At 42.3% G+C, this 27,868-nt stretch overlaps 1 protein-coding gene across 13 annotated transcripts; it reads right to left on the minus strand.

Annotated features, from left to right (window-relative positions):
* Nucleotides 1-454: 454 nt before the first annotated feature.
* PHTF1 (putative homeodomain transcription factor 1) lies at nt 455-27,102 on the minus strand. Of its 13 annotated transcripts, XR_014549013.1 has the most exons (20): nt 26,905-27,068; nt 26,019-26,094; nt 24,597-24,653; nt 22,699-22,768; nt 20,769-20,927; nt 18,769-18,934; nt 17,450-17,593; nt 16,335-16,473; nt 14,442-14,612; nt 13,104-13,181; nt 11,203-11,421; nt 10,128-10,256; nt 9,430-9,702; nt 7,704-7,835; nt 7,064-7,150; nt 4,945-5,100; nt 2,770-2,865; nt 2,352-2,477; nt 1,852-1,957; nt 455-1,281 (listed from the first exon to the last, which is right to left on the minus strand). XR_014549013.1 is itself a non-coding variant. In XM_083617399.1 (19 exons), the coding sequence occupies exons 2-19, from the start codon at nt 26,061-26,063 to the stop codon at nt 1,937-1,939; spliced, it is 2,268 nt and encodes a 755-aa protein (XP_083473525.1). In that variant the 5' UTR covers nt 26,064-26,094; nt 26,905-27,102; the 3' UTR covers nt 455-1,936. The 13 variants fall into 13 exon arrangements, 12 of the variants coding, with proteins under 12 accessions (XP_083473525.1, XP_083473526.1, XP_083473527.1 ...); XM_083617399.1 differs by having other exon boundaries at nt 455-1,957; nt 26,905-27,102; XM_083617400.1 differs by having other exon boundaries at nt 455-1,957; nt 26,911-27,068.
* Between the last annotated feature and the right edge of the window lie 766 nt (nt 27,103-27,868).

Below are 27,868 nucleotides of genomic sequence, written 5' to 3' on the forward strand. Positions count from 1 at the left end.
AGGCCAAGGGCTGCATTGGCCCCAGCTAACACTGTAAACGAGGCAATGACCATTTTTCAAAAGGGGAAAATTTTGGAGATCACAAAACTGTTTGGCATTGCAGAATCAAATTATGTAGAGTAAGAGAAATGGTTGGGAGGGATTGCAGGGCCACAAAAAACTATTGGGCAGAGTCAGACTGTGTTAGCCACCTGCTACATTATAACTCTAGATTGGATGTAAAAGACCATGAACAGCAGGAAGGTACAAGTTCAAAAATTCTAAAATACATAGGCTCAATAGCATTGTTCATGCTTCTGCTTGTGTGGAAACATCTCAAAGGTTTAATTTTACTTTCCTCACCGCTGTAGCACAATGTAAAATTAACCTTCCACCTGCAGCCAACAAATCTCTCACAAATGGCCCTTTTACCTGTAAACACAGTGGTTGTCATCAGAAAAGAACATAGCAAAACTTCAATGTTTACATTACTTGTTTTATTCATCCAGATTACTAACATTTAGTTGGACTTGAAGAATATTGTATGACAATAAACAGTTCGTACAAAGCTGTTTGTATAAACAGTATCATATACAAAGTATATCTTGCTTAAGATGCTACAGGCAGTGCTGATTTTAAAAATATTCAACTATTCCATACATACTAGTGACAGCAACCAACCACTCAGTGATAATTTGGTAAGCCCTTTTAGAGTTACTTCACATAGTTGCATGTGGATTCAGGAATAAAATTATAGTATCACATATAGAAAAACATAGAAATATGGGTTTGCTGCCATGTACATTCAGAAGCTGCCATGTAGGTTCTAAACATTTATGTATGGTAAACCATATGTATACCATATGTGAAAATCAGTACAGCTATAGAAAATTTTCTTGTGTGAAGCTGTCCACAGCCCTAATACTTACCCTACTTGGGAAGGATTGTGTGTAAAGTTCTTTAATCAATAGCTCCCTGCAGTGGGAAAATTTTCAGGTCCAACCCACTTTCCGTGCAGCTAAATGCCAGCAATGGGTGTTGTAATCTATCCCAGCAGAAATTTGGTTCTAATTGCCTCTTAAATACTGTAGAATATCTGCTCTCTCTGGAAGCATATAAACATTGCTGTATTCTCTCATGGAGAGATTGCTTTGCTTGTTCAGATCAGTCTGAGTTCACATAATGAGTTATTTGAAGAATGCTAATCATATAAAAACTATCATCTCTCCTGGTGTGTGTGGCAGGCCTACTGTAAACCACCTTCTGGAGCTGTTTGTGTGTTCCTAAGCAACCGCTGCATGCCTGGAGATAGAAATCCATCACCACAAGTTGAGTATATAATTTCCTTCTCTTATAAATCAACATCAGTAGGCAAGGCCTCCAGCAGCTTCTGCTGCTAAGTCTAGTGTCATTCAAGAAAATTTTATTGGAGGCACTTTAAAGTAGGTCAAGAGCAAGCTACCAAAAGGAGGTGATTCTGCCAAAAACAAGCACCTCTCTGAACTTAGAACATAGCACCATGCTCAGCCGCCTCATTTTAAAAACATGTCCCTTAACATGTTCGTAGTATGCATTAAGTTCTGTTCCCCTTACAGATGACTTAACAGCAAGCCTTTTCAGGTCGGAAAATGACTGGCTTAATGCAGTGGTTTTGTTTATGCAACAAATATCTGTTATATGATTTCATACTACTGCACTCCATGGGAGCTGCAGGTTTGTCAGATAACTTTATTCTAAGAAGCCCGTTTACTAAGGTTTATCTAACCATTTCTTCAAGCCATGGCCTCACTGAGAATAAAATTAATTTATTCTGGTCTTGACAGAATGTATGAAAAACATAAGATGTGACGACTACTAAAATGAGAGAAGCACCTTCAAATGCCATTCCAAGCCCATGCAGGACTGCTGATAACTCTTGTGGCACTGGACAAGGGCCCAAGCTTCTTCCTTCTTCAAGTCACGGTTTGATTTTCCACAACTAAAAAATTAAGTAGGCATTATATCAGGAGAGTAGCTTAACAATTGAATTTTAAAAAATCAATCTAAAAAAACAGTAGTTTCATAGTTCAAAACTAAGCCTTTTAAAGCATATACAAGCAACTGTCAGATCATTGTTCATTTGCAGGCTACACACATGAAGAAGCAGAAACCAATGATTTAAACTGAGCAGCCTTCTCTGATTTGGTTTGGTTTGGTTTCAAACTGAAGGTCCAGAATTGTGAGGCCCAATTACTGGTTTCATTGGTAACAGTATCTATTGCAGCATCACCAAGCCCATAGGAAGGGAAGGCTGTACTTCAGTGTATGAACTTGAGTACAGAAAAACACCAAACTGAACTAGCCACTCTACATGCAGACACATCAATACTTACTCTAATGTTGAATCCCAGTAGATCACTTATAACACCAGAGACTGCAGACAGGATCACCACACGAGTAATGTTGTAGATTAAGGGATTCATTGTCAGGCCATACAGTCTAAATGGAGTATCTAACTCCTGCCATCAGAAAAGGAAAGTTAACGGGCTAGTCTTGCTTAGGAACATAGACAGTTGCTTTACGCTGTGGACCATCTAGGTCAGTACTGTCCACACTGACCCTTCAGGGTTTCAGACAGCAACGTTTCCCATCCCTACCTAGAAATGCCAAGCATTGAACCTGAGACATTCATGCAAAGTATGTGCTCTGCCCCTTCCCAAATGGGCACCACAAAAATACCCTTCAAATGGTCAAACATCATTTTATCAAGTATTAAATAGGCAAAGAGTTACATAGTTCTGAACTGCTCACCTTCAGGAGTTTGGTAGAAAGTTTTAAGACATTGTTCACCAGTGTGAGCTGTTCTTTCTTGTTTGGCTTCTTCTCCATCTTAAGATATAAGTTTATCTGCAACAGATTTAAAAAAACAAGAGTTCACATCTTTTTTTGATCCAAGTCTGTCCTTCACCTATAGGAGGGATAGGAGGCGTGCTCAGCATAAGCAACATTCCTTCACCCATCCTTAGCCTTAGGCACTATTAACTGAAGTAACTTACCGTATTTTTCATCCCATAGGACGCTCCGTCCCATAGGACGCACCTAGTTTTTTGGGGGGGAAATAAAGGAAAAAATTTCCCCCCCAAAAAATCCCCCCCCCCAAAAAAAAGCAGGTCGGGGAAACCTAACCAGGTCGAGGAACAGCGGGATGGCGGCGCTGCGCGTCCCTGCTGTCCCCCGAGCTTGTGGGGCTGGCCGATGTCTGCCCGGCGCACGGGGCGCTCTGCTTCAGGGCGCCCCGCCCGCCAGGCGGCAGGCTGCTATCCGCAGTGTGGGGAGCCCTGCGGGGATCTCCCGCAGGGCTCCCCACGCTGCGGATGTGTTCCCGAAGCGCCGGGCGCTCTTTCAGGGCGCCCGACGCTCCGGGAAGCAGGCTGCTATCCACAGCCTAGACAGCCCTGCGGGATCTCCCGCAGGGCTGCCTAGGCTACGGATGTCTTCCTGAAGCCTGGAGAGCGAGAGGGGTTGGTGGGCACCGACCCCTCTCGCTCTCCACGCTTCAGCGAAAGCCTGCATTCGCCCTATAGGACGCACCCAGATTTCCCCTTCATTTTTGGAGGGGGAAAAGTGCGTCCTATAGGGCGAAAAATACGGTAATACTTGCCCTTTTATTAGCGTGGTGCTTTTCATCAACTCATAAGCAAAGCAGCAGAAACACAGGCCCCCACAAGGAGCTTTAAAATACACACAAACCTAGATGCAGTCCACAAAATGCTTGAAGTTACCCCCCCCCCAAAAAAAATCAACCATTTGCCTGCATACCAAAGGAGGGTCAGCAAATTACAATACACCCTAGCACCAAAATGAGAGACAAGCTAGTCTCTCTACCAGAAACATGGGTACCTCAGAGAAAGGGAGATGATAGACTTAGAAGACAGGTGTCTAAACAAATCCTGGCTGCATAGACAGGTGCTTCATGAAGGGTATGTTTTAAGAGTCCATGTAGCAGGAAAAGTAGTGGGGCAGGAATACAAGGAATTGGATACAGCATCATTTATATCCTGCCTTTTGTTATAGAACTAAAGGCAGCATACATCTGGTACCCTAGGACTCGCCCATCCTGGCACTGACAAGACCCAGACCTGCTTAGCTTCAGCAAGGCAGTAGCCTCATGAGCCTTCAGACCATGCACTGGGTCTGAAAGATGAAAATTAAACACTGAAATTTTGTTACATTTTAAATGTGCAAGTGTGGCACTTTGTAGCCATTAACAAAATGACCCCAGTATCTTCAAGCACCTGGCTTGAAAACCAGCTTGTTCTTCAAAACTAATAAATTCATTTTATATAGATTTAAGTTGGTAAGTAACAGACTAACTTGTGAACTGTGCAAAGATCTAGATCAGAGTATGGATATTTATGTCAGAAGTTCAGCCTACACTCAAGTAGGACCCTGGCAGAGAAACATGCCCAACTGGCATGTTCCCTCCCTCCTGGTCGATCGTTCGGGAGCTTCAAAAGCTTTCTTCAGCCCGAACATCACAGCGACCGATGCCAACCGACACCAGTACACTTAGGGATCCGCAGAGTTTGCGCACCTTGCGTGACAGACCTCAGCAACTCAGCATTTTGGCTAATCTATTTACATATAAACACACATGGAGCATTGCAACATGGCTCCCTCTCTCTCTAGCATCAGACAGCAAAGAGAAAAAGAACAAAGGACAGTAGTCCCACTTCACGGAACACAGTAACACAAACATCCTGTCTTCGTCGCTTCCCACTCTGCGGAGTCAAAACATACACTGTCATGTGATAGACAAAAATCCCATGACTGCAATCATGGAGCAGGAATTCTAACAATTTACAGGCATGAATGGCAAACTGAAAGTGGCAAATAATTTCTAGTGAACAGACCCCAGGTTATCAATCTTAGTTTATGTATTTGATAGCCTATTATCACAAGAAGGGTACGTGTTAGGCAAAATACCTGCTCAGTGAGTAGAATTGAAATATTACTATATTTCTTGTTGGTCTCAGAGCCCAGGGATGCCAAACGCAACAAGAAGAGAAGCAGGGCTGTTTCCCAGATTAGGAATTCCCAGTTGTAAGCAGCATTCAAGAATGTCTTGTGACCTTTTAAAACCTGTGGGGGGGAAAACACAACAAAATCAGCAAACTGCCCTTTACTAGCTGTAACAGCTGCTATAGCACAAAATGGGGACTTCGTTTATTTCTTCTCACAATGCTATTGTGTACCTGTTTAAATATTTCTCTGATTATCTTTAGGAAAAAAATTGTAGGGCACTTAAAGAGCCTGCACAGCAAGAACACCACTATCATTCACACAAAAGCAAAAAATAATCTCGAACATGTTTCCTAAAGTAACAGAAATGCAAGGGGGCTGTAGGAAAGAATTAGCAGGTGAGGAAAATGTAAATAACTCCTCCTACCTGCCCCATTAGCTTCTATAGCATCTTCCCTGTCCTATTTCTCAGTTGAATTAATCATATGTCACAGCGGAGGGCTTAGCAAGGGGAGAATTATGCCCCTGTGAGTTTGTATCTTGCAACAGATGACTGTCTCCAGTCTAGCAAGGAACCTAAACTATGGGAAGAGAAAAAGCTGACAGAGTGGGAAGTGTCCGCACCAAAGACTTAAGTTGTTAGCTGGACAAACTTTGAGTTGTTAGCTGAACAAACTTGGTGCTTTAAACCATGCTTGGTCACTTGAGTTCAGTGTTCAGTTGTATTGGGATATCTTGTCAGTTATGAAATAGATTATTAAAGGAAGCAAAAAGCTGAAATTATTGTAACTGAGTTTAGATGCTACCTTCTCTATAGTGTCATTTAGAACAGCTTGCATTATATAAAAGAACAGCTGGGTGCTTCTCCAGTGCATGTAAAGCAGCCACTGTAACAGAGGTGGAGAACTGGATGAGGCTAGCAGGCCAGATCCTTAACTCCCCTAAGCCTGGGTGAAGCCACCACCTCACATGTAAGGTGATGGGAGTATACAAAAAACCCTGCATAGTTGAAGCACCAATCAGCTGATTATGGGCTCTTCAAAGCACCAAACAGAGCACTTTGCAAGGTGAAAGGAGCTTCCAAAGAGCCCTGGTCTGCTCTTTGCAAGCCCCTGGAAGGATCAACTGACTACAGAGTTCCTAGGGAGCTGATAGGCACTGACTTCAACCTCTGTTTTCTGCTAGGATGAGCTGTACTATGGAGTTCCGCCATGGGGAAGTTATTAGCATAAGCAATCCCAGCTGACTGGTAGTACATTGGTAAGGAAGGCTTGGTGTCACCACTGGGAGTGCATTGCCACTTTAAGGCTCCCACTTGTGTTTTTTAAAATATATTTTTATTAAAGATTTCTTAGTTTACGAAAAAAACGTGCATTGTCTCTTTTTTCAAGATGCGTTTTCTACAGATTAGTTTTATTTGTTGTGTTACAGTGTTAGGTTAGGAAGAAAAGAGGGGGGAGGGGGAATGGTGAGTGGGGTAGGGTCGGGTGGCAAGGCTCCTACTTGTTCACAGGCAACTGTGTCTTCACCTGTCACTCACCTGACATCACATAAAATTTCAGGGTGGAACAAGTGGCCGTGGTCTGGGGGAAACTGCCTCTCAGGCTAACAAGATGTATGTTGGGCCTAATTAGGCACACAGGCCAGAGATTCCCCACACCTGCTCTATAAAGGTCGTTCCTCTGTGGAGAGGAAATGTACCAAATCAAAAAGAAATTTTAGCTATAAACCTACTTTTTTAAAAAAAGAGAGAACTGTTTTTATCCTGTTATTCAGTCAAAGAACTCCTCTGGAACAGCTTACACATCACTGGGGGGGACGGGGACGACTCCTGCCCATTGGATTACAATTTTTTTAAGTGATGTTTGAAAAAATGTTTGAAAAGGAGGAAGAAACAAGTAAATTCAGGTCCAGCTTTTTAGTTCAAGTTATTTAAATAGAAAATTTTCAAACTCTTCCCTTTGAGGTGGAACACTCCTCACATTGCATCATACATCCAAATTCAGATGCTTGTATTAGTACTGTATTGATATATAAATTCGATTATCAGCATTGTATCTTCAAATAATTATTGAGATCTTACCTGTGCACAGCAAATGAAAGCAATGGAAAGAGCCAATAAGAAGATGGAAGATACAACCACGTCGACAGATCGCTGTGGGCCTCGCCTCTGCCACAAGAAAAAAATTGAATTATAAAAGCAGGAAAGTGTGCAAGAGAGAGAACAGAAACAGTTCAATTTGATTCAGTATTTGCTAATTTTAGTGCTATTGTTATTGTGAGCTGCTTTGAGCTCAAAATTGTTGAGAAAATGGCATACATTTTCTATCAACATAATCATAAAAACACAATAGCATATAAACAACTCAGCAAACAATGCAGTTCAAAACTGACTCATGATTCAAAGCTATCAAAAATTCCTGCTAAGCACCAGCCCATTGCCAGCTGATGCCTTCTCTCCGGGAAGAGACCTCTTCACCAAGTGCAACATGCAATCCCTTGTGGCAGGTCCTTTCTTAGATTTTGCCACAAGGGGATGGGGCTGATCTCACTCAGTGCTTGGTGGAACAAGCACTCATTGAAAACAGCCGCACAGTCCTAGGCAGCAGGCTCTTTCATAGTTTTTGTACAAAGGTGGCAGGGCTAGTCTCACGCCTTTGAAAACATACAGTAGCAATTGGAATCTTCTGTTTAGGCTGAGATGCCAATGCTTTTAGACGTACCTTTAGGTAGGACCGGAGTGATAGCCAGATCTTAATGTTTTCAACTTTCTTGAGTCTAAAGTGAGGGATTTCATACTTCCTGGCTTTCCGAGCAGAAGTGATATGGCTAAAAAGTTTTGCAAACAAAAACCGCTGTAAAAGAAAAGTAAGTTTCTGTCATGACAAACTGCACTTTGCTGTCACTTGGGACTCACAACCAGATCCTCCATTTACCATTACTGCAGTCAGGTTAATAAACAATATGCTAAGGAACCCTTCAATAACATTTCTGCAGGTTAGGAAACACATTACTGCAAGGTGTCAAATGAGGAGGAAAACATAATCCATTTAGACTCTTTCGACAAGCTGCCACTTGCATGCAGAGGGGAAAGATGCAACCCAGTAACACTACACTCATTTTGTGATACGAGAAGCTTGGGTGAAAGAAAGTGAAAGAGACCATCGACCATAACATCCTTCTGGACCACCTAGAGGGACTGGGAGCTGGGGGCACTGTTATACAGTGGTTTCGCTCCTTCCTCCTCGGCCATGTTCAGAAAGTGGTGGGGGGGATGAGTGTTCAGACCCCTGGGCTCTCACTTGTGGGGTGCCTCAGGGTTCTGTCCTCTCCCCCATGCTTTTCAACATCTACATGCAGCCGCTGGGAGAGATCATCAGGGGGTTTGGGCTGGGTGTTCATCAGTACGCGGATGATACCCAGCTCTATCTCTCTTTCAAATCAGAACCAGTGAAGGTCCTGTGTGAGTGTCTGGAGGCGGTTGGAGGATGGATGGTGGCTAACAGATTGAGGTTGAATCCTGACAAGACAGAAGTACTGTTTTGTGGGGACAGGGGCCGGGTGGGTGTGGGGGACTCCCTGGTCCTGAATGGGGTAACTGTGCCCCTGAAGGACCAGGTGTGCAGCCTGGGAGTCATTTTGGACTCCCAGCTGTCCATAGAGGTGCAGGTCAATTCTGTGTCCAGGGCAGCTGTTTACCAGCTCCATCTGGTACGCAGGCAGAGACCCTATTTGCCTGTGGACTGTCTCGCCAGAGTGATGCAAGCTCTAGTTATCTCTCGCTTGGACTACTGCAATGTGCTCTATGTGGGGCTACCTTTGAACATGACCCGGAAACTACAACTAATCCAGAATGCGGCAGCTAGACTGGTGACTGGGAGCAGCCGCCGAGACCACATAACACCGGTCTTAAAAGACCTACATTGGCTCCCAGTACATTTCCAAGCACAATTCAAAGTGTTGGTGCTAAAGCCCTAAACAACCTTGGTCCAGTATACCTCCACCCCCATCGTTCTGCCCGGATACTGAGGTCCAGCGCCGAGGGCCTTCTGGTGGTTCCCTCGCTGTGAGAAGCCAAAGTTACAGGGAACCAGGCAGAGGGCCTTCTCGGTACTGGCACCCGCACTGTGGAACGCCCTCCCACCAGATGTCGAAGAGAAAAACAACTTCCAGACTTTTAGAAGACATCTGAAGGCAGCCCTGTTTAGGGAAGCTTTTAATGTTTAACAGACTATTGTATTTTAATATTTTGTTGGAAGCAGCCCAGAGTGGCTGGGGAAACCCAGCCAGATGGGTGGGGTATAAATAGTAAATTATTATTATTATTATTATTATTATTATTATTATTATTATTATTATTATTAGGCTGGTGCTTTCAGTGGGAACCATTTCACTGCCATGGCATTTCTGGCCTACTAGTTGCCCCAAGGCTTGATTGTTCAGACCAACCTGTTTGTATGTTCTCTCGGCAACACACATCATGAAGAAAAACATCCAGGTGAGGCACAGGCGCTCAAGGAAGATGATTGCTGAAAGGGCGACGACCGGAGGGATGGTGGGAGCCCCGCAAAAGATATATAAAAGTTCTTTTAAAGAAAGGGACCATAACTGCTCCAGGGTCTTGGAGTGGAAGAGTCGATAGAGGAATGGAAGGAAAGCTAAGCCAATAGTAACAGTATTTCCCAGCCACTGGTAACCAGCTCCTTGCTGATAGGCATTGACCTATTGGTTAGGGAAAGCAAGAGCAAAATTTCACAGCCTGCAAGAAATGTTTCATTGTAACAGTTAACCCCCCCCCAAAAAAAAACATTTCTCCCCATAGCAATTTCCAGAATGGTAGCAGCATTAATCTGTTTTTTTGGGGGGGCAGTGTCTTGTGGCACCTTGAAAATGAACACATATATTATAGTAAGCTTTCGTTGACCACATTTCTCCTTACAATTAAATGGCTGCTGCAGTCTCCCCCAGCCTTGAATGTCCATATCACAGTCCACCTGTCATGTTTCAGCAGAAGTTGCTAAGGTGGGGGACAACTTGGAGCAATTTTAATTGTTTGTATATGATAGCATCTTAAACCTGACCCAAAATGCACAGAAAATAAATGTCACGTTTTTCCTCCCAAAATACACAATGCACATAACCCATACCTTGCTCATGATGATCCCACTGATCTCCAGCACAGACATGTCCACCTTCTTGCACTCATTCCCCTCCCAGATGAGGGCACTCACTTTGGTAGAGGCTGGGTTTGTGTTCTGTAGCCAGAACAAGTGGTTCTGAGGAAGAAAACGCATCTTGGAGCCACATTCTGGAAAATCTGTCTCTAACATGGGGAAAAATAGCTTCAAAACAGTAGCTTTAGTGACACATTAGCAAACACTTTGCCACTAAGACGTCAAACTTCACTGTTCAAGAGATGGACCTTATTTGAATATGCATGAACACCCTTCAAGGCCCCAGGCTGTATCCTTACTGCACACTTTGGATGGCATCATCGCCTATAATAACGTACAGATGGCTTTAACATTATGCAGGTTGAAGGGCGACGTAATTCTGAGAACAAGAAGCTTTCACCATATCTATGAGGCCCTATAAGCTGAGTCTCCTCAAAATCTTTTTTGCGCAATAAAGACACGCTTGTTTTATCATTTGCTGCCTTGAATCAGCATGGCTTCCACCACTAGTACCACATTTCCTGAGCACTTGAAGGACACAATATTTTATACTTATGCTTTCCCAGAGAGTGCATTTATTTCATATGTAAATTGTGCTAATGTCACAGGTACATAACAGAATTTCCCCCCAATTTGACAAACAAAACTCCTTTCACTTTGATGAATCTCTTTAGTAGGAGGCTTCAGGGAATATAACCCTGCAATGCCCCACAGCCATTGCTGAGACTCTGGCACTTGAAAGATCACTGCCATGCACCAGGATTCAAGTCTCCCACACCATTCATGGAAATCTTCTCCTTAGCCCTGCCCTTGTATCGTTGAGGCCATCTAGCAGAATGTGCTTCAGCTAACACTCTGTTTCCTGCTGAGTGGGAATACTCCAGAACTGAACCACAAACCCAGCTACACTTCCAGTTAAATGGCAAAGAGAAGTGACTTTTGTGCACAGAAACTCCTGACAAAGGAGTTTCGTGTCCTGTTGCTTGAGGGGGAGATTTTCATTCACTTAATTTACAGTCACGGGGGAAACACTCCACATGTTACAGACCTGCTGGAAAACATCCTCCTTCAGATCCCGTTTGCTTCCCTTTGGTTCTTTTCCTTTGGCTCCCTCGCTGTCACTGGTGTAGGAGGAGCGGTACTCGGGCCCGTGAAGCAAATCATCCCACAGCACATCCTCCGTCTCAGAGTCATGGCGGGTGCTGGATGAGTCTCTGTGGGATGCACTGCCACTCCGAGATCCACTACTATGATAGGATCTGGACTCCTACAAGAAAACGTCATGCCAAATGATTCAGCTGAGACCAGTCACTAAATGGCCACTTCAATGAGGCCCAAATTGCCCCTGTACAATGCTTTACTGATTTAAGCTGCAACACAGCAAACAAGCCCAATCCTATTCCTAGCAAGAAAAATGTACAGATTCCTCCTCTGTTTAGAATTGTCTGCCATATGTTTTCACTGGGTCTGCTAGCTTAGCATTTTCTACAAAGTCCCCCTGCAAAGGGAATCATATAACCGTGCCCTCCAGGGACCAGAGAATCATGCTGAACTCATGTACTTATACTGAACAGGGTGCTGATAGCAAGCATAAGTATTCTCAGTGGTAAGAAAGGGCATGCATTTCAGTCACAGGTTGCAGAAATGCATACCAGGCAACTGCTACAATCACTAGCTTCTCAAGTGGTGTACTTGTGACTGAAAACACTCTCCTGCTCTTCTTCAAGCTTCCTGGTAAACACGTTTTCCCAAACTGGCTGCTGACAAGGTTTTGGTGAGGATAAAATGAAAGCTGGGGGGAGAGAGACACGGGCACTACCACAAAGTGCAAACGTAATAGACAAATGTGTCCTATACTCATCCAGAAGCATTGCAATATGTAATGCAGGACCCTAGAGACAAGCTAAGAAGAACAGGGAGACTACACCTACCCAGAATTTAATTTTGCAACAGAAAAAATAGTGTTAGATAAACCAGTTTATGTGCTACTTTTCTGCTTTAATAGATTCATTGGAGCTCCAGTGCACCAGTGAAGTCAACATTTTTATGACTTGCCAGTGCTGGAAGGCAGGTAAGAAGATTTTCTCCAGATTGGTAGAGATTTAAATTTTATTTCATACAAAAATAAATTTGGTTTTAGAAAGGAAAGAGCAACATATTTGCTTTAACACAAGAGATCAGTGTCCAAAGAACACCAGTCACAGAGCACTGTGTGATATTTTGGGGTGAATTTTTATTGTCAGTGGAGAGCTTTAACAAAATGGAGTTTCTCAGTAGAAACCAATTTTTAAGGGGTGAAAACAATAGATCGCCACTGTTGAAGAGTCAATGAAAAAAGCCATTCAAAGTTCAACAAAGTTCTCCCATTTCTCCACCTTCCTTCATAATGAAGAGTTCCTGATGCTATATAAAATGTCATGATCTCCCTTTTCACCCCCAAAACTAAGTGGGCTATACACCTTAGAATCTTGTATTCCTAAAAAATAAACTGGCCAGTTCTTTGTTCACTTTTAAATAGAAGTGGTACATCACAGAAGAACATTTTACCCTTACAACAAGAATGCATTCTGAGTCTCACATTGGGTATAGCAAAGCATGACAAATATTTGAGATATTTAGCAAAAAAATGCAATACTCAAGCACATATTTATTCCCATTCTGTTGACATTCTGCTCAGTGTACCTTTTTAGACAAAGCAAGGAGCAGACATTGAGATAAAGTAGTATGTTTCAACTGGAAACAGATGTCATTCATTTTATCTTCCATCATCACCTACCCAATTAAAGTTGCACTGAAAGGGTCATGTCATTTAAGAAAAAAACATCAGCAACTACTTCCTCGCATAGGGCTAAAGATAACCACAAATTCGAAAAGGGTGATTATCTGCATCCAGGCTCTTCAACTTACGTGACATACTGTAATAATCTAAAATTTTGGGTAAACTGGTACCTCATGAATAACTGTTGTGTCCAGTTCCGATTCCTCTATGCTGTCAGAGTCTTGCATAGATTTCACGACCTCCTTGATCTGCCTCAGACCACAAAAGACAGTAAGTGCAGAACTTTTACATGTGGGAATGAACATACTATTTCTTATCTTCCCATTTCTCTTGTCCAAAGTGTGTGTGTGCTTGCACACACCCCTACATAAACATAACCAGAGGTGGGGGCTTAGTCCTAATCTTGCTCCTTCACCACCTCACTTTGCCATTTCTTCTTGCCTTCCAACTTGCAGAAAGTGAAGTGGGGTCTTTATGCGAGTTGTAGAATGCTGGAAAATCAGGGTTCTAAAACCCATGGGGAGCCACCATAGATAGATACATCTTGCCATCCATACTTCTGAAGTGTACAATGAAAAGGCAAGAGTAGCTAACAGCATTGATATATCAAATGGTACTTTTGCATTACTTCCTTGTGCATAAGGCTCCAATAGCTGGGACTTTTAATTTTAAAAATGCAGGTGTATGAAGTCATCTAAATAGCCAAATGATTTCCCTTAAGCCTATGACAACTGCAAACTCTAGCTGCCACTTAGGAGACCATCACCTCTTGTTTTTCTGCTGCCACCGCAGGCACCTTGATGCTATATAAGAAGAGGGACCTTCTTATATAACTTTTCTGAACAGTTATTTCCTTTCATCAACAGCAAATGAGTTTCGCTTTAAAATTAACTTTAGACAGCTAGAAATGTGAAGCCTCTAATCTTGAACTACTTACTCCTATCCTTAACATCTGAAAATACTGTTATCTAAGAAGTACTTTTTAATAGATTTATTTTTATCTTCATGTCTAAAATCCTTACGCTTTATTTTCTTTAAGTACCATTAAACTCATGTTTCGTTCTGGGTTTACTCTAGAACAAGCAAAACTACTGAGTCTACAGGGATAGTGAGTCAGAAAAGGCCTTTGGGTACCAAAGGGTACCAAAACAGAAAGGCGTCATCCTAGATGTCAGTGTCAGTTCTGTGATTCTATTTTATATTTTATTATGTCCATCTAGAACACAAACCGTATCAATACATTAAATATACTAGAAAAAGTGGCTTTCATTTTATGTCAATTCCCAATAAGCATTATTCACTTCATTTTCAGGCATCCCCAAGTACTGAGGAGTTGAAATACATTTAACAACATGGCAGCATTTAATTCAGGGCTTTAGGATCAAATAAAATTTAACAGCTTATTTTCTAGCTGCTTCTGATCAAAGATGACACCCAACCTGGGTCTGTGGAAGTGGAGTAATTACTTCTCTAAGACAGCAATCACTGTTACAGAAACTGTAACTTACCTGTGATACTGATTGGTTTGGAGAAGCAGAAGTAGTAACAGAAGGTTTCCTGCTCTGATTTTCACTAGGGGCACCTTCTACACTTCTGCGCAACAAAACATTCTGACTCACAGCATCTGTATCCTCCTCACTTGACAGCTCATCAGAAACCCCAGAGCGCCTGGCATTAACCTGAAAAGAGTACAAGTTAGAATGAAAGCTAGTCAACATCATGCAGATCGAACTCGTCATGTTCATGTAGCATAATCTGTGTAATAGTTACCAGTAAGTAGAAAACTGCTTGTTAATAGTACCAACTAAACACTACAGTGGTACCTCGGGTTACATACGTTTCAGGTCACAGACTCCGCTAACCCAGAAATAGTACCTCGGTTTAAGAACTTTGCTTCAGGATGAGAACAGAAATTAGCGGCAGCAGGAGGAGGCCCCATTAGCTAAAGTGGTGCTTCAACTTAAGAACAGTTTCAGGTTAAGAATGGACCTCCAGAACGAATTAAGTACTTAACCTGAGGTACCACTGTACAAGCAAACAACTGAAAGGAGAGGAATTGCAACCAAAACTTTAGTTTCTGCGACATATGGTTATCAGCATGGTTATTACTCTCCTAAAAGCACTGCCATTTGCTCCAGGCTGTGAGACAGAGGGCTAAGTTGCTGTCAGAAGAATCTGCATTGCTATTTTCCTACATGGTAGCATGGCAAAGTAATCTACTATGTTGAAGGAGTTTGGATGCAATGCAGGTATCCCTACCATCAAGGGGCTTTAAATTTCAGCTTGGTCATGAAACACACTGGGTGACATTGGGTCATTAACTGACTTTCATCTTTCATCACTCATTACAGGTGTGTTTTGAGAATAAAGTTTGTGGGGGGGGGGGACCACATGTGCCACCCTCTGATCCTTGGAGGAAAGGTAGGATTAAAAGAGATAATGAGGTAATATAAGTCATAACAGAAGTTGTGTTGTACGAAATTAACTTATCTTTTGTAATTCGTATTAACCTTTGGGTTTTTTGTTGACTTTCTTTTTGTTTTTACAATCAATAAAGCAATTAAAAAAAGGAGAGGTAATGAATAATGATAAAGTAAGTAATAAGAATAAAGTAAAGGTAAAGGGACCCCTGATCGTTAGGTCCAGGCACGGAAGACTCTAGGGTTGTGGCGCTCATCTCACTTTACTGGCTGAGGGAGCCGGCATACAGCTTCCAGGTCATGTGACCAGCATGACTAAGCCGCTTCTGGCGAACCAGAGTAGCGCACAGAAACGCCGTTTACCTTCCCACCGGAGCAGTATCTATTTATCTACTTGCACTTTGACGTGCTTTCAAACTGGTAGGTTGGCAGGAGCAGGGACCGAGCAATGGGAGCTCACCCTGTCGTGGGGATTCGAACCACCGACCTTCTGATTGGCAAGCCCTAGGCTCTGTGGTTTAACCCACAGCGCCACCAGTGTCCCTAGTAATAAGAATATGTCGTAACAAAAACAATTCTTCATCCAAAGTAGCTTCCTAGATCATTTTGCAACAGGGGGAAGTCTCAATCCAAAAGCGGGGGCCGAAGGGCGTTTGATGGCAGCCTCAATCTAATCTCTTCCCTTGAGGGAATTTACAGATTTAAACTCCACAGAAGAAAAAAAGACTCTGCATGGTTTTTGACTTTCTGAGCAATATCTAGGCAGGATGAAATTGCTTTGCCGAGTATATTATTTCCATGATTAAATAAATGGCTAATCATTTTAATGATCCATGCTTGCAGCAACAAAGTATATTTTACAAAGCTGTATTCCACGCTTTCTGAAATATGTGGGGGATTGTGATATATCATTGTTCCTACAAAACCCATTTGACATTTGCATCTGGAAAACTAAAGCATCAAACTCATATCATATCTTACCAGGGTTTTTTCTGCACTAGGTAAGACTGTTTCCTTGGACCGCTGCAAGCTATGCTCAGATCTGGAAATCCGGCGTTTCAAGCCACTGCTATGTTCTGTTTCAGTCCCTTTATCCGCTACCCGTCTTCCCCTTTTAATCCTAAGGAAGGAAATGCTACAGATAGCATGTCTTCTTTCTACACATTTTTAAAGCGAAGTTGAGATGCTTCATAGGAAGTGATCCATACATGAAATAATAGAAATAATAATAAAATCAAGAAATGGCAGAGGGATTACAGAATTATCCATTTCTTTTTCTATCAAAAGAATAAACGCACACATTCACTGGTTTCTTTCTTTCTTTTTCTTGGAACTAAAAGAAAGTGTTCCAAAGTTTCAAATCCCTGGAGAAGGCACGGGCAACAGGCCAGACATAATTATGTACAAGAGAAATTTCCCATTTCTATTTTAAAATCTACTGAAAAGAGGACTCTTAAAAAAGATGAACAAAACAATTCCTCTGTCTGACTGAAAACCAGTTGGGAGAGTATTAATTCCTCTCAATAACACCTCATCTTTTATCCCAAAGAGAACATAGAAAAATAATGCAACTCTCTCCATTTCAGAAGCAAATCACAGTGTGGTACAGTAGCTAGAGTATTAGACAATCACTGGGGAGATGAAGGTTTCAATCCTTGCTCGGCCATGAAGGGCCTTGGGACTGCCACAGCCTAATCTATCTTGACAGGGTGATTGCAAAGTATGACGGTAGGGGCGGGGCTTTTTTCAGTCGGAACTCACCAGAACACAGTTCCAGCACCTCTCAGGTTATGCGCCATTGCCATTGGAATAGAACAAGGGAGGTGTTCATGGTGAGTTCCAGGCACCTCTTTTTCTAGAAAAATAGCACTGGGTAGAGGAGAACCATTTGCACTCTCTTGAGTGTCATGCTTCTCGTGCCTAAGCAAGGCCAACTTACATCATTTAAATGAAAACAACTAAATCACCTACAAAAGACAACATTCCATAAAATTAGAATATGATGTAACAGAGGCAAGGTCAGCAGACAGAAAAATATTAGATAATATATATATATAATTGCTACCTCCTGAACAAGCCAACACTACCAACCGTACCCCTCCCTGCTCCTTCTCCGCAATACTGAGTCCAAGAAGCTGCTGATTCTGGATGAAAACTCTGACGGCTCCTCAGATCTGCTGAGTTTGTCTAAGGAAGAGTATGGAATGCTGCCATCGCCTCCTGCAAATTTTCGCATTTTCCTACATTAGAAAAAATGTTTTAGCAACAGATCAGAGTTTTGTAAGATGGTCAAACCCTCACTCCTTGCAGAATCCTTGACACATATTACACAGGTGGAAGACAAACATTACCAGTGTGAACTTAGTGTGTGTGGCTGTGTGTGCATGGGTAGAGTCAGATAAACACATGGGAGAATGAGTGGAGATAATCCATTGTGACCATAATGAACTGATTATATATGAAATCTTCTTTTCCTCTCTCTCTCTCTCTGCCTTCTCCCAGCAGTAGATTGATATGGCTGAGACAATACCAAGGGTCTAAGCCATGTACTGCTGAATCTGGCATTTCTGTGGAACCATAAAAATACCAGATTTCCTTCCAGTGTTCTTAAAAAGAAATACTTGCAAAGGAGCAAGATGTGCTCTTAGGAATTCCCAGTTCCAAGAAGTCTTGGTAATGCCACTGTGGCTGGAATGATGAACATTGTTTGGTCTGTATATGCCCTATCGCAGTACATATCACTCTTCACCTATATGATCCTATCTCATTTCCTTCCAACAATTCCCAGTCCTATTGAACTTGGAAGCAGGGTGGGTTCAAAGAGAATTCTAAATCCCCAACAATGCCTGTAATAGCAGTAAGAACTGAAAATACAAATGCACTGCTTCATTCAAGAAATGACAGATACATCCACCCTAGAGTTCATGTCATCATGTTCTGCCTGAACCTCTAAGAGTGGAATCAAATCACAACAAGGGTAAAGACCGACCCTATGACCTCTGCTAGGAGTCCCAGCCAACATGGAAGGGAGAATTTATATAACACATACACTCAAGGACACAAAAAGGTGGCATTTAAGTACAGTGGTACCTTGGTTCTCAAACTTAATCCATTCCAGAAGTCCGTTCAACTTCCAAAACCATTCAAAAACCAAGACACAGCTTCCAATTGGCTGCAGGAACTTCCTGCACTCAAGCGGAAGCTGCGGAAGCCACATCGGATGTTCAGCTTCCAAAAAACGTTCACAAACTGGAACACTTACTTCTGGGTCTGCAGCATTCGGGAGCCAATTTGTTTGTCAGCTAAGCCATTCGTGAACCAAGGTACCGCTGTAGTGCCTAACCATATGTTCTAATTCCAGCAAGCACCTTAAAAACCTGAGACCCTTTCCAATCTACTGACTTTGCTCTCTCACCTCCTTCTCCGTCCAACACCGCTTCCATCAATTCCTGATGGCTTCGATAACTGTGTAGATACTATTTGACAGTGTACAGTCCCCATCAGCAGCATAAGGCACAATGGCCCAATAATTTCACTTGCACTCACAACTGGCATCATGTAGTACAACACAATTGCTATGACTGAAGAAGAAAAAATGTATGTAAGTTGTCTGCCAGGCAAACCTTTATTTTAGTAATACAACATAAAAACACCTCTTTGTTAATGCTGGGAGCCATAATCAAGTGAATACTACTACTACTACTACTACTAATAATAATAATAATAATTTATATACCGCCCATCTGACTGGGTTGAAGATTTAGAAGACTGGTGACTATCTACAGGGAGCTCTCACACACATCCAAAGCCAGCACTTAGCAGGGGATCTCCCCCCACTGCAGTTGATGCAAAAGGGGGCCAATCCTGCTTGGTCCAAGCACATGGAAGAGCTCTCTCTAGGAAACTCTCACACCTGAACTTGCTCATTTTGGCTGAGCACACAACGGATAACAAGGTGCTGCTAAAGGGATGGCTTCATCCTTCAAAAGGAAGGGGAAAAGTTCCTTTACTAGCTTCTCTCCAGCCAACTAAACATGAATGCTTCTGCAAGGCAAAGCAGTGACTACTTTTCAAGTGGGAATGGGAAGCATAGATATTTGCAAACAGGGGAAGTCCCTAACTCACCGAAGGTTTGAGACCCATTGGCTACCCTCACCTGGTTAGCTGGTCATAATGTGGTTTCTATAGTATACCTCTAATGTGGCCTGTTCTCCCAACTTCTTAACTTCTAGTTGTTTCTGAAATGTAGGGTATGATAGCAGATCTTGTAAATCTGTAAGATCATTTCCTAACAAAATGGGAGTAATTACCTGATATAATCCTAATTGTTCTTGAATCATTTGCAATGTCCATATAGGAACTTTATATGTGAAATCACATCCTATAATCTTAGCTATACCACAAAACATCTATTAATATATCTTACCACAGGCTGTACAAATTGTGTGGCAATTAAAATTTAATCATAGCCAGTTCTAACATATATGCATTCACATGGTACATAATATAACAAGCTTATATTCTCAACTAAGTCTCAAACAAACAGCACACAGCTTTGGAATTGTTTAATGGAAAAGCAAATACCTGACAACATGCTCTCCACAAAAGTGTTTACTTAAACCTTTAATCTAGCTGGGATAAGCACTCTGAAGCATTACACTCTATCAGTGGAATCCCTGAATGGAGTTGAGTCTGGTACAAAGACAATGTTTAGGAAAAAGACTCCCAACTAAATAAAGATTCCTTCTAATTCATAATTCCCACCATGGCTGGTGTATTATTAAGACGGATAATTTACAACAAAATTATTTCCATGACTTTTCTCTCACTTTAAAAAGAACTGGATAAATGATGAAAATCAGGTAACAATGTGTTTATCAAGTGCTGTTGCAGTCCACACAACAAAGCTTGTGTTCTGCGATCATAAGGTTACCCCATGACCAGCTTTGATCTTTCCTCCTCATTGGATCAAAGTCCATTTAAAGCTGGTCAGTGATGGCAAAGAGGAAAGTGAAAGGAAACAGAAAATGTAAATAGAAGGGAAATGATACGAAGGGGAGACAGAAATGAGGAGAGTGTTGCAAAGCAAGCTCAAAAGCGAGCAGACAAGAATCCTAGACTGCTATTTCTACCAGGTCAAGTCTGTGAAGATGAGCTACAGGGACACATTCTCTCTCAAAACCACTTCTTTTCCAAGATGTTAAGGAGCAAATGCACCACCAAGCTGCAAAAGTGAAGAATGGTTTACAATTCATTCCTGACTTCTTGATTTTTTGCTTGCAAAAGTTTTCCTCCAACTATTTGCCTGGAGCAGGTCTGTTAAATTTGATGGATCAGATTGATTATACCATCCTAAAATAGGTCATCTTGTTTTTCCCTTCAAGCTACTCTAACATAATCTCAATCTTTACTCACCTTGTAGGAGATAGAGAGCTAGCAGCCATGTAAAAATACGCCAGGATGTTACTTGTATCCACCACTGGCTAAAAAAGGGGAAGAAAAGCACCCGCACAAGCCCTTTTCTTGTCAGAGATGTCCAAGGGATTTCAGGTTTAGCTTTGGCAAATGTGGAACCTAGAAAGCATACATGAAAAACACAGGTAGTTTATCTGGGAATTAAGGGAAAATCCATTAGACTTTTTTCCTCCCTTACTCAGTCCAAGACTCCCTTTAAAATTGTGGATGTAGGAAAATATTTGCAAAACTTCATGGCCGCTCAGGACTAGTTCTTATAAACCTGCACCAGGGAAGTATCATTTCAGACTAAGTGGGAGCTCATGTAACTGAATAATTGTTGCTAAAGGGTAGCATTTCTGCAGTTAACCCTCCCTCCCCCACTGCAATCTCTAGGAAGATCACCCACCCTCCAGCAATCTGGCTTGAAAGGTTTTCCATGCCAATTGCTTAGCAGGGAGAGTGAACATGTGCCTGTGTGCTGCATGGGTTGTATGGGTGTGGCCATGTCAACCATTGGCATGCAACCCCTGGAGGGTTGGCCAAATGGGAATGCAGCTCTTAAATAAAAATTAAAAAGTTCCCTGCCCCTGCTATAGACAGCAAGAAATAAAGTGTAAACCTCTTCTGCTAGCGCAGTTTGGAATGCTCTTCTGCAGTTCTAATCCTATCTGAAAGGGTGGTTCCAGGATATACTATTGGGAGGCTGTTGTTCACCTGCTTAGCCAACGGGGTCCCTGAAGGGTTCCATCTTACTCTATTTAACATCTAGATTAACTTCCTCCAATGTAGTACCCTCCATATGTTTTGGACTACAATACTTATCATCCCGGACTATTGGTCATGCTGGCTGGGGCTGATGGGAATTGGCATTCAAAATATCTAGAGGCTGTGGAAGGCTGATCTACATGAAATCAACATGCTGATTTCACCCACATTTCCCTTTCCATTACATCAGAATAGGTGCAAGCTAACAAAGTGAGGCTTCATCAAAGCTATTATCAGTAAGGAGGAAAACAAAGATACAATTAGGTGTTTAGTCTGTTCTGGTTGAGGTCTTCACACCCCTTGAAGAAACAGATCCTTATGAGTGTGCTCCTGAACACAGCATTGCTGCTGGATCGTCAGATACCGGCTGGGGCTAGGAGAGTTTTTGCACAGCTTTGGTTGGTGCACTAGGAGTGCCATTTCCTGGAGAAAGCCTATCTGGCCACTGCTACACATGCATTTGTCACTTCTAGATTAGTTTACTGCACTCTACATAGGGTTGCCCTTGAGAAGTGTTTGGAAAGTTCAGCTGATGCAAAATGGAGCAGCCTGGCCATTATTTGTCACTTGAACAAGATTGGAGTAATACACTTTAGAAAGCAATTTATACTGGCTGCCAATTGGCTTGCGGAACCAATTCACAACACTTTTTATTACTTATAAATCTGAAAACAGTTTGGGACCAGTTTACTTACAGGGCAATTTTCTCCCAACCTAATCCAGCCTGTACACTGCATTCATCACTGGTCCTATTGACTTCAGAAGTGCAGAGATGCTGCAAAATTATTTTTTACTGTGCCTGCATCTTCCTACACTAATGGTCCCACCACTCCTTTCAGTTTTCATGAAATCATGATTTCAACACGCTTTTTGATTGTGTTGAGCTTTTATGATTTCTCCCCTGCTATTATTTGCTTACTGTTTTTATTTTATTTTATTAATTATTATAAGCAGCTTTTTTTGGCCACTGGTCCGAAAGGTGGGACAGAAATTTGTGGATAAATAAAATTAAAACTGTACTAAATGTCATACCTATCCAAAAGATGAAATAATTACCTGACCTCCCAGACTCATGTAAAATAGTGAAGATGAGCACAAATGCAGTTATTCACACAATACCTACCTCTGATTAAATCAACATCTATAAGATCAGGCTGAATGCGGCCTTTCTTTTTGGGTTTGTTTTTGAAGCCCTATAAATTTAATCATAAAGAATGAGTAGATTTTGTGGTGAATATAATAGGCTGTCTACTTGTATCTCCTAGTTCTAATCTCATTTGCAAAGAGACTGGCTTATAAATAATCATTCATGTCCTCTGTGTATTTGAATTCCTTACACTTATGCGTGTATATGCAGCACAGAGGCTGTGTACTGTCACAGGACTTCTGAGATGAGGTTACTTATTTATCTAGCTTTTTATTTATTTTTAAAAAGCAAATTTTATGCTCACCCTTTATATGAAAATATGAGAGAAATGTATATTTAAAAGTACACAGACCTGAGAACATTGGGGTGGGAGTCATGGGGCATGAAATGAGTTTTTTTGTGCCTTGCACTAGTTCCTGTTTCCTACAGTACCTCAAGCCTATCATATTTTACAACCTACTATCCCCTTCCATGTAATGTCTAAAACCATCCAGAACTTTCCTGCAAAATTTCAGCACTACTGTAGATAAAAACCTAGTAATTAAACACTTAAAGAAATTCAGGTTGCCTATTTATGCTTAATCTGCAAAATAACTAAAGGCAAATAATACAGTTCTTCAATGAATCAGTTTGTATTTGTGAGTGTAAAGGACAACTCTCTGTCAACAGCAGTGAAATATAAATAAAAATATGAAATATGTAATAGATGCACTCATGTCCTGCTTGCAGGCTTTCCATGAGCATCTGGTTGGCCCCTCAGAGAACTGGATGCTGAACTAGATGGCACTTTGGTCGGATCCAGCAGAGTTTTCATTATGTTCATATGATCCCCCAGGGAAATATGCCACATATACATTTTTGTTAGGCTCTTCAGGCCAACAGTCACATAGCTGAAATTTAGGATCACCATATTTCAAACAGTGAAAGTCCGGACAGAAAAGTTGACTTTTTTTGGCTATTTTTATGGGAAATCGGCAAAAACTACACTGCTGACATGGGTTGCCATATGTCCAGATTTTCCTGGACATTTCCCAATTTCCACCTGGACACTGCTAACAACCAAATTATTCCAGATATGTCCAGGAAATTCCGGGTGTATGGCAACCCTATGAAATTGTACAGTTACAGCTAGTACTTTGTTGTGTACTAACATTATGCTGTGGGCAGGATTTCTGCTTTGCCAGTGGTTGGACTAGATGACCCTTGGGGTACCTTCTAATTCTACAATTCCGTTGTATTTCAAAAAGACTAAAGTACAGGCAATTTCAATCTTTAGCTAATCTGCCAAAGATATGCAAATCTCTCAGTCACAGGTTATTTGACCGAGTACAATTATTCAAAACAAAAGAAGCCAGGCCAAGATAAAACCAGGAGAAAATGAGCAAACTCCCACAAAACACAGTTATTAATATAAAGGTCACAATCTTCATATCATTCTCGTCCAGATCAGATCCTTTATTGTGATTCATTTCTGTCAGAATGAAACACACCTAGTTTGCCAGTTCTTCAGCATAGTACAGCTTCTTTCTAGTTTCTCATAACACTATAATCTGAACCTAGAGCTCCACTGACCCTTTGGGATCAAATTCCCAGCAACCACAGACTTCATCACTTATGGCAATGAGGCTGCATCTGCACAGCTGTCTTCAATGTTGCAGTGAATGAGAAAGCCATTGCTTTCCATGTAGAAAGCTTGTGTGCACCTTCAGAACTTCCTAAACCACAAGTAGCCCTTGGATCAGATCAGGGCAACTGTAATTAGGAAATATCACATGCTACACAATCCTCTTGGGCATGCTTATTTCACATGCGTATCTATTTGTCAAAATGCAATGTACTTTTGAGTTCTGTCATTTCACAAAAGAGATTTTTACCTTCATCTCAGTTTGTTCTATAGATTTTTCCCATATCTGCTGATCATAGGCTCCAATCTGAAAAAGAGTTGTGTTAGTTAAAGAGGAGTCTAGGGAACTAAACTACTTCCTGTATTCTACTTCCATCTCCAAATCCAAAATATTAACAATACCGACATTAAGTAATTTATCACATTACTACCCAGGATCCCACTATTTAAAACTATGGACATGAAAAGTATTGAGGGAAAGTGGGGGGCAAACTGTACGTTTTAATATTTGTTCCATGCCACCCCAATATCCACAAGTGAGATTCCAGGGGCCCAGGCACTTACCCAGGGTTCATATTTCCACAGTAGAGACAGTGGTGTCTTCATGATGTATAATTTATTTACACATACAAGTGTTTGTTAATTTGGGGTTTTCAGCGGCTGTACGCCATAATCATCACAATTATAACAAATAAAGGCTTGACATATCTCGCTTTGCATGTCATGAGTCTATCTCATATATTAGTTTCACCTTTTAAGTTGAATTACTGAAATAAATGAACTTTTCCACAGTTTCACCTGTATATACAACCTGAGCCTACAACACAGGGGCTTCCAGCATTATACTACAAGAGGGTCCTGGTTCTCCCATGACCACAGTTGTGGATCCCATCAGAAATAAGCTATGGCCCTCTTCCCCCTGTCCCAGCTTGCCGCTTACAGATCTGACACCTTTCCCCTCAAATTTGTATCAGGCAAAACCATAATCCTAATCCTTCTACCACTTCTGGCCTTTGTCTCTGCTAACTATCTCTCAGTGGAAGGAGGTGGAAGAAGAAGCCCCACCCTCTTGCTGTCTGGCAGAGCCTCTGCTAATGGCCCATATGCTAATGGCCTTTGCTTAATGACACAGCCATTCTCAGCAACTGAATCCCTGCTGCATCCAGCATGGGGCTTAGTTAAATTCTAATGCTTTCCTGGTTCCAGAAATTTAGGAGAGTATTGCCATCTCCAAAACTTAAACAATACAGTACTAACTTATGAAGAAAGCCTCCAAAAACCTTTAAATATTTTATAAGTTAAAGGAAATGCTGACTCAAGGGGAATTGGAATTCATCATACATCAAAGAAAATAATCAAGGAAAATGCATACATAATTATACTTTGTGCATAATAATTTTCACACACCCATCTTAAGAAATCAATCTATGCCTAGGTAAGCATGTATAGGATTGCAGCCTGAAGCACAGAAACTATCTACAATAACTTTGTAGCAGGCACCAAAAAATGTAGTCTGCAGCACCATGTTCAAAACAAACATGAATATTCTTTAGAACCCTCCTCCTTTCCCCTCTTCAGGTACAGTTTTAATTACAACCTACAGAATGGGGAAAACCCACACACATCTGTACAATGGACAAAAGTAATTACAAAAATAAGCCTCAAGACTGACCTTTTTTTGGTACCAAGCAATGGCGTCTTCACCATTTGAGGCCATCTGGCATCTCCAAAATCAATAATCAAATTACCTGAATAAAACAAAGAGAGCTCATTATCCAAGCCTAGGATCTTAAGCACCATCCAGGGGACAACCTGAGGGTGGCATCAGAAGCCGGTGCCCTTGGCCAACTTGGTCCAAGGCAAGCCAATAACAGTCCAGCTGGGCTGGTGGCTCTAATCTTTTGTGTTGCATAAACGATATGCAGGTGTTGCTTTTAGAAGAAGAACAGCTTGTTTTAATTTTCCAACCCGTTTTAAATCATAATCCTCCCGGGTTGCTGCTGCTTGTATTTTTAACGGAAAACTTAAGAAGTTTTACATATGGATTCGGCTTAGGAATCACCGCCGTGATGCCACAGGGATGCTCCGGTGCAAGCAAAAAAACCTCCTCTCGGGAGGGTTTTGAGATGCGCATTCCCGAGCCAATATTGAGAATCGATCAGGTTGCTGCGCATTCCCGAGCCAATATTGAGAATCGATCAGGTTGCGACGCAGCCCTTCCCAGCCTTTTCTTCTCCTTTGCACGCGGGGAGCCGCAATCTTCAGCCAACCCAACCACTCCTCTGTTTAAAACCTCCCTTTTTCCACACGCGGCTGCAGAGCTCCCTTTTTCCTCTTCTCCATCCCTCCTTCGCCTCACCTCGTCGACGCCCAGCCCTATACCCCCCCCCGTTCCTTTCCTGCCCCTCCGAGCCTCACCCTTTACCCCACCCCGCAACACACTCACCCTGCCTCTCTCCTACCCCAGCAGCCCGCAGCCGCCCGTTTCTACCCTAATCCCGCGGTCCTCCCCCCGCCGAGGCCTAGCGCTTGCCCTCCGCCGCTCAGTGGCTTCTCACCGTTACCATGGAAACGCGGAGCGGCGGCTCCAGGGGAGAGACCAGGCTCCCGGCCCGATCGGGGGAAAGGCCGCAGCCGACATCTTTGCTCAGGGCGAGGCAGGGCCAGCCGAGCGCTGCTGCCCCCTCTGATCTTCTCTTCGCCGTTCGGCAAAAGGGACGTCGGCAGCAGGCAGCGGCAGCCGAACGCCGAATCCAGGATCAGCAGAAGCGGGGGGGGGGGCGAAGCGCGAAGTTGCGCGTTAAACGCAAGAGGGGCGAAGGGCTCCGTGAGAGCGGGGAAAGGAGGGGCTGGGGTAGGGAGCGAGATAAAGAAAGCGGAGTCAACATCTGGACTCCGCCAGGTTCCTTGTTGGTGCACAGCACAAATTAGTTATACATGCAGATGTAGTAAGTTACTCATCGTCATCATTTGTCTGCATCAAAAAAATAATAGTTGATCTGTTAACTTAAATACCACTCTGTAATTGCAAAAAAGTTGTAGCTGTTGACATTCCGATGGGTTTTTAAAAAATGTATTTACTGCACTTAGAAGCAAACGGGCGAAAGGGGGGGGGACAAGGACATTGCACGTAGCGTCCGGGAGAAATATCCGCTTCATAGGCGCGTGGCTAAACAGCCCATCCTGTAAGCATTTACATGACTACTTCGTATCTAACCCAGTGCTGCACCTCTGACAAATCTCCATTTCGGCAAAAAGATCATGCAAGCACAGCTGTTATAAGCGCCTGATCAATGCAGTTGATCAGACTACGTGAGATTTTTTAAAAAACCAATCCCTACAGCAGCTCTATACGTTCCATATAGGCTCCTCAGTGCTGTTCCTGGCACTGCTTTTGGCTTAAGGGTTCACACAGGTACGGTAATCTGGGAAGTTCACCTCTTTAGCAGTGTTGAGGCAGGAGAGTTCCATTCCTCCACTGGCAGGTGTAGATAGGTCATGATTTCCCCCTTAGTAAGCAGG

This window comes from Podarcis filfolensis (assembly GCF_964270895.1).
Source record: "Podarcis filfolensis genome assembly, chromosome: 6".
Lineage (NCBI taxonomy): Eukaryota > Metazoa > Chordata > Lepidosauria > Squamata > Lacertidae > Podarcis > Podarcis filfolensis.